The sequence below is a fragment of the Camellia sinensis genome, chromosome 2, assembly GCF_055761805.1.
Source record: "Camellia sinensis isolate YWXY chromosome 2, ASM5576180v1, whole genome shotgun sequence".
NCBI lineage: Eukaryota > Viridiplantae > Streptophyta > Magnoliopsida > Ericales > Theaceae > Camellia > Camellia sinensis.
The window spans coordinates 216,085,228-216,096,764 of record NC_138962.1 but is presented as its reverse complement, the minus strand read 5'-3'; the positions used below and the strand labels follow the sequence as shown (position 1 = coordinate 216,096,764).

The following is an 11,537-nucleotide window of genomic DNA, read 5'->3' as shown; positions in this document are numbered from 1 at the left end:
CTTTGGAAGGACAAGAGCTAGAAGTACGAGGATTGAAGAATGCCTTCAAACGCATAGTTTTGGGAAAGCGTGTAGTGGAGACGATTAAAGAGGTGGAAAAACTACTTGAAAATGGTGGATTTTCTAATGGTTTGCTGATTGATGATCCAACTTTTGGACACGCCATACCAACAACATAATCTTTGGTTGAAACCACGAGTGTAAGGAACAAGGAGAAAATTTGGAATTTCTTGATGGATGATGCGGTTAGAAAAATTGGTGTTCAGGGAATGGGGGGAGTCAGCAAAACAACCATCATAAAACACATCAATAATCAACTTTTGGATGAAACTTGTAACTTTAGTGATGTTATTTGGGTCACAATAGCTAAAGCATTCGAGATCAAAAATCTACAAAGGCAGACAACTAAGAAACTAAATCTTAATCTTTCCGATTATGAGGATGAATTACGTTCAGCGTCAGAAATACATAACATGCTTTCCCAAAAGAAGAGGCATTTGCTCATCTTAGACGATCTTTGGAAAGCATTTCCTCTGGAGGAGGTGGGTATTCCGGAACCAACCACTGATAATGGATGTAAGCTAGTGTTAACTACATGATTGTTAGAAGTCTGTAAAAAGATGAATTGCAGAACTGTTGAAATGGAGCTTCTCATGGAAAAGGAAGCATTGAATCTATTTATGAATAATGTTGAAGGACATCAGACAGTGCTTACACCCGAGGTGAAAGAAATTACAAAAGAAGTTGCCAAAAAATATGCTTGTCTGCCGCTTGCAATTGTTACCATGGCTGGATGTATGAGAGGAGTGAATGACATTCGCGAGTGGAGAAATGCAAGAAATGCACAACAGCTGATTAACAAAGAAGAATGGTTATTTGAGCAACTAAAATTCAGTTATAGTCAGCTAAAAGATGAATAGAAACAACATTGTATCTTGTATTGTGCATTGTATCCAGAAGACTATGACATTGATGAGAAAGAACTAAAAGAGTATTGGATTGCTGAGGAACTAATACGTGAGAAGGACAATACAGAAGCAATGTTTGACAAAGGTCACACTATATTGAATAAACTCATTAGATCCTGCTTGATGGAAAAAGGTATAATAAAAGAACACGTGAAGATGCATGATTTGATAAGAGATATGGCTCTCAAAATAACATCAACTAGTCCTCGATTCATGGTCTAAGTTGGTGAGGGATTAAAAAGAGTTCCACTTAAAGACTAGTCTGAGGATCTTGAGAGGGTTTCCTTAATGTGGAACCATATTGAAGAACTTCCTTCTGAACCACCCATTTGCCATCGCCTCACCACCTTCCTATTGCAAGGCAATGAGTTAATCATGCTTCGGATTCCAGATTCTTTCTTTATACGTTTGCCTCATAGCAAGGTGTTGGATTTGTCCGACGCTGCCATAGAGTCTCTACCAAATTCCATCTCCACATTGGAGAATTTGCATCAACTGTTACTACATGGTTGTCAAGAACTAAAATATGTGCCATCACCGGAGAAACTGAAGGCATTGGAACATTTCGAACTAACTTGTAGAAAGATTGCAGAGGTGCCCCAAGGTATAGAAGAATTGGTTAATCTCATAAAGCTTTTACTCTCTAACAATTACAACCTACAATATGTGTTGTCACTGGAGAAACTGAAGGTGTTGGAACATTCAATGCAGGAAAAACTGTCGCTATAAGTGGTAAAAGCGCCACCAAAAGACTATACCGGCATTTTTATATTATGTCGATGATACGGCCGTTGCTATAGGTATAAGGCGTTTTATAAATGTCACTGATACTTATAGTGACGTTTTCATAAACGCTGATATACTATTAAATTTGCTTAAATGATTTCGTCAAATATAACTGATGCATAGGTTATAGTGGCATTTTGAACAAAAATGACACCTTTTTACTTTATTTCATAATTTAATTAAATATAAAATATGCTCTGAGCTGGTTATTTACATTCCATTCACATTTTAATTTGCACAAAATCACAAAACACATCATAACAGAAAATATAACTAAAAGTTGATAAAACCATCAAATTCAATATTTTACTGAGAACAATTAAACTGTACTATTAAATGCTCTTACCAAAAATAAAAAAATAAAAAATTTTCAACAAGAATTCAATTTTGGGCCTGTTACAAAAATGAAGCTACAAATTCCTTACATCTAGAATCAGATCTTTCCCTCAACAAAATTATCCTTTTGACCTACACAAATAAGTAACAGTTGCAAATTATAATCTTTTTGAAGAAAATCTAAAACAAAGCAATAAATACCATGTAAATCATGAAGAGATAAAAGCTAATACATAAATCACCGTCATAATAAGAACATGTATAGTAAGATCCTTAAGGTAAGTTTCATCAATCAATGTTCAGATAATCAAACGCCAAAAAATCGCCATGAACTTTCTTTATTACCCATACTTCTTTCCATTATATGGTACTAATATATACTCAAAAAACATAATCATCATACAACAAATTTCAAGAAAACTTTGATTATACAATTACAAGCATCAGATTGCCTTACCAAATTATAGTTTCCATAGCTGTGCTTGACTGAGGGCAAAGCTTGAGGTTCAAGTAAAATGATAGATTCCAAAAAAAATATGTGATGGCATGTTGGAGAAGCATAAAGGCCACAAAACACTAAACCCTCTCATCTCAATGTTGTTAACATGTCCTAAGAACCACTCAAGTGATTAACTATGTACAAGGAAGAAAGTGCAGTAAGCAAATAACTAAATAAGGATTTGGGAAGCCAATAAGGTCAGCTATGTGAACAATGAAAATATGAATCCACAACAACGGATCGATATATAATAGAGTTGAGTCCAATACCCACCATATAAGTCAATAAATTCATCAACCACCCTCAGGAGAGCCTTCTTTATATACTCGATTGTTATTGACCCTTTTGAGGTATTTAAAATCTGTTAAAACAGGAAAAACAAAAAAATATAAGAGTATATCAATAAACAATAAACAAGAAAATTTTGAGAAGACTCACCAAAAGAACTGATACCCCTGCATGTCCCAATAAAAAGGCAAAATAAATGGACATTATGCGAAAACGACAAACAGAGAAATATACAAATTATGACTTAAAAGGAGAAGAAAGAGGAAACCACCTTATTGGTAGACAGGAAGTATTAGAAGACCTTGCTAAAGTACTGGTGAAGCAGGATCTCCTTTAACAAACCAGACAAGCCATAAAAATGTAATAAACTTGACATCACCTAGAAATTAGATGTAAAATGGATTTAGTACAGAGATTAATGTTGTAACGAGTTGAATCAAATTGAATTTTGCCCTTATTAGTATTGTTATGGTGTCGTGAACCATTCTATTTAAATTGGTGAAAATAAATTGAATTACTTCTTGATTTCGACTTCGTAAGGCTCGCTCGGCATATATATATATATATATATATATTCTTAGTTTTAGTTATAGTGATTCTTGGGTCATGAGTAATAAATGAGATATAAATTCAATTTTTGGGTTTTATTTGATTAGCCCATACTTAATCATTTTGGTTCATATTTAATTATGTGAATTGTGGGGACCACCTTAAGTCCTTTAAAATTTATTTATATTTTAATCACAGTTGGGGATTGTAACACGTCCGCAAGGGACCCATGCTATAGTTCGGACTTTATTTGTGTTTCATGGTTCTTAATCTAAACCAAAGAGTCCAAATCCGGCAAATCGTTTTGAGAAACAGATGTTTTGAAAAGAAGTGCCAAACATGGACTGCTTTGCCATATACAGAGTCGCCACCTAAATATTTTTTAAATGGGGAAATTTAGGAAACCCTGACTCGGTGCCGAAGGCCACATGTCCGTCATTACCGGAGTTGTCTTGGCTCGGGAGCTTGGGTACGATCGGGGAAGGTCAGCTATGAGCACCCCCTTTCGCCCGGTCCGAAGACCGGCCTCTATTAACCGTGATATCTGATTTTGAAAATTTTATGTGTTCTTATTCCAATTGTTAGCCTAGAATTACTATGTTATGCGCACAGCAAACAAGTATAGACTAGATTGCCTAATTTGGAAATAAGCATTGCATATCCGTTTGTTTTGGGAAAATGTTTTGGATTTGCTACTCGCAAGTAGGCTAAAATACGGATTTCAACGAGTTTCCCAACTCAAACAATCCAACCTTCACCCACAGGCATCAAAACAGTTTATCACATAAACATTTAGCCGCATAGCAAGCATACTGTTATGGCAACACTCACACGCATGCGGGATGCTAAAGCATAAATACTTACATCGTACTCCGTGCCAAAACAATAAACTAGTTAGCAAACATGCATGTCCTAGTTCATGTTGAAAAATGACTAATGCATCACATGCAAAAATGCAATTAGAGTAGGCTCGGCTAACCTAAACAAGGCATGTGAAATGCGACCAATTTGATGCACGTATTCAATTTTGAATTGATGTACAAATGCAGTTAGCGTGATGTGCCGAGCCTAATGCATGCAATACAAATGCATGAATGCACGCATGCATAGCTGTAGACGTCCCCGAACGCCCCCGGGAGGGTTGAGCTCCCGTTCTGTTCATTTGGGGTCACTACAGCTCAGGATTCTCCAATTTGTCACGGTTCTAAGTCTGAACCAAAGAGTCCAAATTCGGCAAATCGTTTTGAGAAAAAAGATTTTTGAAAGAAGTGCCAAACAGGACTGCTTTGCCAGATACAGAGTCGCCACCTAAATATTTTGTTTTGGGAAATTTAGGAAACCCTGACTCGGTGCCAAAGGCCACGTGTTCGTCATCACCAAAGTTGCCTTGGCTCGGGAACTTGGGTACGATTGGGGAAGGTCACTTCGTGAGCACCCCCGCTCGCCCAGTCAGAGACCGGCCTCTACTAACCATGATATCTGTTTTTGAAAATATTGTATGTTCTTATTCCGGTTATTAGCCTAGGTTACTATGTGATGCGCACAACATACAAGTATAGACTGGATCGCCTGAATTAGAACAAAATATTTCATGTTTGTTTTTTGAAAGGTGGTTTGCTACTCGCAAGTAGGCTTAAAATGCAGATTTTGCCACCCTCGGGTGGGCTTAGAAAAGATGGTTTTGCCACTATCTAGTAGGCTTAAAACAAACATTTGATGAATTGTCCCAATTCAAATAACCCAACCTTCACCCACAGGCATTCAGGCAGTTATATCACATAAGCAAATAGCCTCATGGCAAGCATGCTATCATGGCAATCACTCACACGCATGCAAGGATGCTAAAGCATAAAACTTACAGAGTACTCCAAGCCCAAACAGAAACTACTTTAGAAATCATGCATGATCCTAAGTATACAGGAATGCCTAATGCAACACATGCAAAATGCAACTATAGCAGGCTCAGCCATTCTAAACATGGCATATGAAATGCAACAACTAACATGTATTCAACTTGGAATTGACAGTACAATGCAGTTAGTATGATGCGCCGAGCCCGGTGCACGCAAAACAGATGAATGATGCAAACATGCTGTCATACTGTATGCTAAATTGAAACATGCCCTAATCTAACCATCATAAGCAGATAAATAAAAGGGAGAAAGACGTGGGGTTGGAAGACATACAACACACACACGCACACTTATTACAGTTGTGCCCTCGCGTAGAGGGTCCGAATAAATATACAGTCCCGAATAAAAGAATAGTACAGTCCCAAATAATACAGTCCAAATAATATACAAATTCCTAATTAATTAACAAATTAACTAAGAAAACTGTAAAACTGGCGTGCAAGCCAGGGACTGCCTTGATTCTGCTGAAGGATGTATGTTTAGGCTGCTTTGCGCGGAAATCCATGACGATGCCCCAATTAGCCTCTGTTTTGCAATTATTCTTGGAAAGTGCGCTGAGCTCCGGAAGATTGCTGATCCTTGATTTGCTGCAACAGAGAGCAGGAAAGGGGCATAGCAATGTATTTTCACAGATATATGCATGCCTCGATCCTCGTGCCACCAATCACGCATATCGAGGCATGATGGCTGAGGAGTCGATTTGCACAATTCAATATAGGATGAATGCACATGAAAACACAACTAAACCTAACTCCATCATGGGTAATCCGGAGTGTCGGTGACTGGGGAATTGAGACATGTTCCGTCACTCGTAGTACGAAATGCGCCTCGTTTCCCGTGCCCGGGCTAACTCCTATCCCGAACACGATGCAATATGCATGACATGCATGAAATGCAACTAAGATACAATCCTAACATACACAATGCTATGGAATGACATACACGCTACACGAGATAATACACAACCGAGCATACACAATGCTATGGATGAAATGGCATACGCAATGCAATAATGGGCTTACACCAACATGAGAGAGCCTCAGCCACACTCATATAGGAGGCCATTAGATGAAAACAAGACAACTCGAAATGCGTGCACGCGTGCACACAACCGAGGACCGACCCTCAGGCACCGAAATGCCACTCTAATGAGACATGGAAAAGACATGGAATATGATATGCAAATATGCAAAAATCAGTAGCAATATGAGGGGGAAAACAGCCCCGAAACAAGGCGAAATGGCACCCGATGCAAGGAATTTCTCCCGAAATGCAAAACTAGGTACATGAAATGGCTTACAGCTATACAAAGCATGCATAATTGGTACATGGAATGAAAAGACAGAAGCAAGGAAGCCCCAAAACAAGAATTTTTACAGTTCAAAGCATGGCCAAACAGCAAACAGAAATAGGGCAAAACTAGCATGCGAAAATGGCCCTAAATGCAAGATAAAGAAGCAACTCACAGCTGCTGCCCCTAAACAGATTAGGGCCCTTCAACAAAGTTGAAGAGGGACCCAAAATATGATCTTTTTTAGTTCTGAAAATAGTCCAAAAACAAACACAGGTATAGCTAAACCCTCATGCAAGAAATGGGCCAAAAGATGGACAAAGGAGCAAGTGGTAGATGCAAAGCCCAAAAAGAGAAAGACTCTTCTAAAAAACTGAAGAGGGACCAAAAATAATGCATTTTACAGTTGATGGCCGGACCCAAAACAGTATGCATACAAGCCAAAAATATCATGCAAAATATGGCCAAAAAAGAGAGATATAACACAAAGTATATAAATGATGCCTCAAACAGTGAAATACCCTTAATGAAACATGAATAGGAGGCTAGAATAAGACTGTTTCCAGTTCTGAAAATCGTCCAAAAATGGAAGCACAATAGGCTAATAGATCATGCCAAAAATGGGGACCAAAGAGGGGTATAAGGACAAGTGGTACATGGAGGTCCCAAACAGTGATGAGTCCTTCTTCAATGTTGAATAAGGGTTCAAAATAAGCTCACTTATAGTTTACATCATGCTCCAAAACAGATCACACACAAGCTAAAAATATCATGCAAAAAAATGGCATTCAAGTAGGATATTGAAGCAAGTGCAATGTGGGGGGGGGGGGGTTCAAACAGTGTTGAGCCCTTAAGCAAAAGTGAAAAAGAGCTCAAAAGAAGGCCACTTTCAGTTAGGGCCGGAGCTCAAAACAGCAAGCATGTATGGCTTATAAATGATACAAGAAATGGACCAAAAAGGGGGAAATGAAACTCACCCTTGAAGACAAGTCTTTTGTTGCTTCTTGGCTTGAGAAGTGATGCCTCCTAGCTGCTGGAAAGCCCCTCAAGCTGGTGGAAATGGAGTAGTGGTGGTGGTGCCTGGTGGTGATGAAGAAATGAGGTGTAGGACTTAGGAATTTTTAAGAAAATGAGAGAGATGGAGGGAGATATGTATGTATGAGCTCCAAGAAATTTTTCCAACCCTTATGACCAAAGCTGGAGGCTGGTTATATGGACCAAGGAGAGGGAGAAAAGGGAGGGAAAGAGTGGGGGAGAAAAGACCAAGTTCTCCCCCAACAGCTGTCCCCCGGATAGAGATATTTTTGGGGGGAAAACAGCTATACAGCTGTAAAGTACATATTGCAAGGATCATGGCCGGCCAACTTTCAAAGCTGCAGGTGGCCGGCCAGATACCTCCCATGGCCGGCCAGCCAAGGGTCAAAAAGGTCAAGAAGATTTTCTGGCCGGCCACGACAAATAGGTGTCCTTCCAGGTGCCCTCAACACAACCCTGTGGTTCAAAATTGTCAACTGTAAAACAGGAGAGAGAACAAGCCATTTTTAGGGGGGGTCAAAAGGGTCAGGTGGAATTACTGGCCGGCCACCAACTTTTGGTGTCCTCCCATGTGTGTACAACACAAATATGTGGTTAAAAGTTCAAGAATATGGCCCCAGGTTGTTCAACATTGGCTCGGAAGTGAGAAAAAACGGGCGTCGGAGGGCGCCGGAGGAATATAACTGTTTACTGAAACAATTGCTGGCCTCCCACCCTTCTACGGCCTTCCTGGTGATGAAACAGAGGTACCTGCCAAAAATGAACGAAAACCGATGCAAAACGAATGCTCGGGGGCCAAAACGCGCAGTTTGGGGCCCCGAAAACGGCCTGTTAAGCACCGAAAGCGGCATTCGACCGCGAAGTGGGTCTCTCAGACCTCAGTGTCCCTCAAAAGGGAGCAAATAAGAAGTATGCCCAAAATCGGAGCAAACAGAGATGGTTAAGCGGTCCCGAACCGAGGCACACGGCCAACGGTCCCGAAAAATCGGAAACCGGGCTCCGAAATGGGCAAAATGGCCTACAGCCACAAAATATAGCCCACGACCACTGAGAGATGGTCTACGGGACCTCTGCCTCCCCTCAGGAAAAGAAACAGAGAAAACCGAGTCTGGTTCGCAAACCAAGGCAAGGCACAGAAGAGGGTTCGGAAGTCCGGAGGCAGGGCTCACGGCCGCGACTCTGAGACTTTTGAACGAGCACAATATGCAACGTCACCGAGCGCTCAATCGGTGATGTCTGAGTCTTAAGGTCGGTCAAAAATGGGATGTCTACAGTTGCCCCTCCTTGACAGAACTCGGAAGTCACAATTGACGGGAGTGAACGTCAAAGCCCAGAGACGACCCATTTTTGACAAGGCCGAAGACTTAGACAAACGTACAAGATAAACAGAGATGTGCCCGCAGGCAAGGGGGGGCAAAATGCAAAGCGATATGCACAGAGCCGGAGGTAACTCAATGATCATGCAAATGCAGCAAGCTGTAATGAAGCAAGTATTCGCAAATAGATGCAACAGTTTTAAGCAAGAATGCAAAGCAACAACTACATTTCATGCAGTTAAGAATGCGGAGAATTATTCAATCCTTGCCACGTCTCACACGGAGAAGATACGATACTTGCGCGATTCGTCTGGTCGCACCAGCCTCAAATGAACCGTACATACAATATCGTGCCTGCAAAAGAGAGAAATTCAACAAGCATAATATGCTACCAACATATATTCAATGTGATTCCGAAAGTTTGACACACGCAGTGCCGGCGAGTGAATGCATCGCGACGCGAGAGAGGAATGTGCGTGACAACGCATGCTCAAGCACAGAGGTATGGCAATATCAAGAAATGTGCATAATAATGCAAGTATGCTCATGAGAATGCAAGTTATGTGCATGATAGTGCAAAACGAGCATAAATCAGGGTGCCCATTTGTCGTGAAATAACGAGCAAGGAAACGCGTGTTTCGGCGAAGGCGACTCGATCACGGCCTCCGATCCACTTCCTGAAAAGGCTACAACACATTCAAAAAGGATACACTTTGGTTTCGATGCACATGATGAGACACATGTCAGAACTTGAAGCTGAAGTTCCGGCGGAGCAATTTCGCAACAGAAAGTGCACTTTCTTTGAACTTTTTCAGATCCCATGAACTCCGATCTTCCTCAAAATTTGCAGAGAGCTAGGTGAGCATGTGAGGGACATGGCCGACTAGTTTTCTGGAGAGGGGGAGGTGGCCGGCTAGTTTTCAAAAAAGAGAATGGCCGGCCAGCCAGAAAAGGTGGCCGGCCGGCCACCTGCCCAAATCCGAGGGCAATTTGGTGTTTTCACCTTCTTTTTCTTTATGCTCTCTCATCCAAACACTTTGAGCCTATAAATTCAGCCACGAAATCTTCTCCTCTTGCTTCCCAAACCATTTTCTCCTTCAGATCTCATACGCGTTTTCCAACGCCCCACACAAGTTGTTTTCGCGAAAATATTCAGTTTCAAGCACTTTGAACTGATTAAATTTCGATTTCGGTGCTTCTTTTCTCATTTTCGCCACTTGAGGTGAGTTTGTCTTAATATTTGGAAGATTTTCTCGGGAGTTGACTTTTGTTGACTTTTTCATTTCCCGAGAGTTGACTTTTGTTGATTTTTTCCAATTTTTGGCTCATTTTCGCTCATTTTTGCTCCTTTTGCAGATTTTCTGAAATGGCGGGTAATTCTTCTCATGGTGGAGGTTTTCCGGGTGCCGGGGATGATTTTGACGTCATGACTTTGCCCCCGACGGTTCGACCCTTTATTCCCGAGAGGTATGCTCCGCCAGCACATGTCCTTCCCCGGGCCATTTTTCGCCATTTTACTAATTTCGATGATCGAGCACCTGGGGATCTACTTTTGCGAGAGCCAGAGCACCACCTCTCCTATGAGGCACGAGAGGTATTTACTTCATTTTCTGTATTTTTCGTGCATTTCGTGCCTTTGCCATGCTTGAACACACAGTTTAGCTTATGACATAGTACTTTGTTCGCATCTTGAACATGTAGTTTAAACACTTGAATTCCTGAACACTCAGTCCATAAATTGATTGTGAACGCACGGCACACATTAGTTAATAAATGGACACACGACTCAAACACTGATTTATCGAACACGCAGCCCGAAATTGAAGGTGAACACGCAGCCCAAACTCTGATTTTCTGAACGCACAGCCCAGATTGATTGTGAACACGCAGCCCACATTGATTGAAAGTTGAACACGCAGCCCAAACTTTAATTTTCTGAAATCTGAACATGCAACCCAAATTCTGATTGTGAACACGCAGCCCACATTTTTTGAAAGTTGAACACGCAGCCCAAACTTTAATTTTCTGAAATCTGAACACGAAGCCCAAATTCTGATTGTGAACACGCAGCCCACATTTTTTGAAAGTTGAACACGCAGCCCAAACATTAACTTTCTGAAATCTGAACACGCAGCCCAAATTCTGATTGTGAACACGCAGCCCACATTTTTTTGAAAGTCGAACACGCAGCCTAAACTTTAATTTTCTGAAATCTGAACACGCAGCCCAAATTCTGATTGTGAACACGCAGCCCACATTTTTTTTTGAAAGTTGAACACGCAGCCCAAACTTTAATTTTCTGAAATCTGAACACGCAGCCCAAATTTGAGTGTGAACACGCAGCCCACATTTTTTGAAAGTTGAACACGCAGCCCAAACTTTAATTTTTAATTTTCTGAAATCTGAACACGCAGCCCAAATTCTGATTATGAACACGCAGCCCACATTTTTTTGAAAGTTGAACACGCAGCCCAAACTTTAATTTTCTGAAATCTGAACACGCAGCACAAATTTGATTGTGAACACGCAGCGCATATTTGATTGAAAGTTGAACAC

The 11,537-nt window shown here is 40.9% G+C and overlaps 1 protein-coding gene across 1 annotated transcript; it reads left to right on the top strand.

Annotated features, from left to right (window-relative positions):
• The first annotated feature begins 233 nt into the window (after nucleotides 1–233).
• Nucleotides 234–599, top strand: LOC145819427 (putative disease resistance protein At1g12290). The gene has a single exon (XM_082913420.1). The coding sequence runs from the start codon at nucleotides 234–236 to the stop codon at nucleotides 597–599; it is 366 nt and encodes a 121-aa protein (XP_082769546.1).
• Nucleotides 600–11,537: the final 10,938 nt, after the last annotated feature.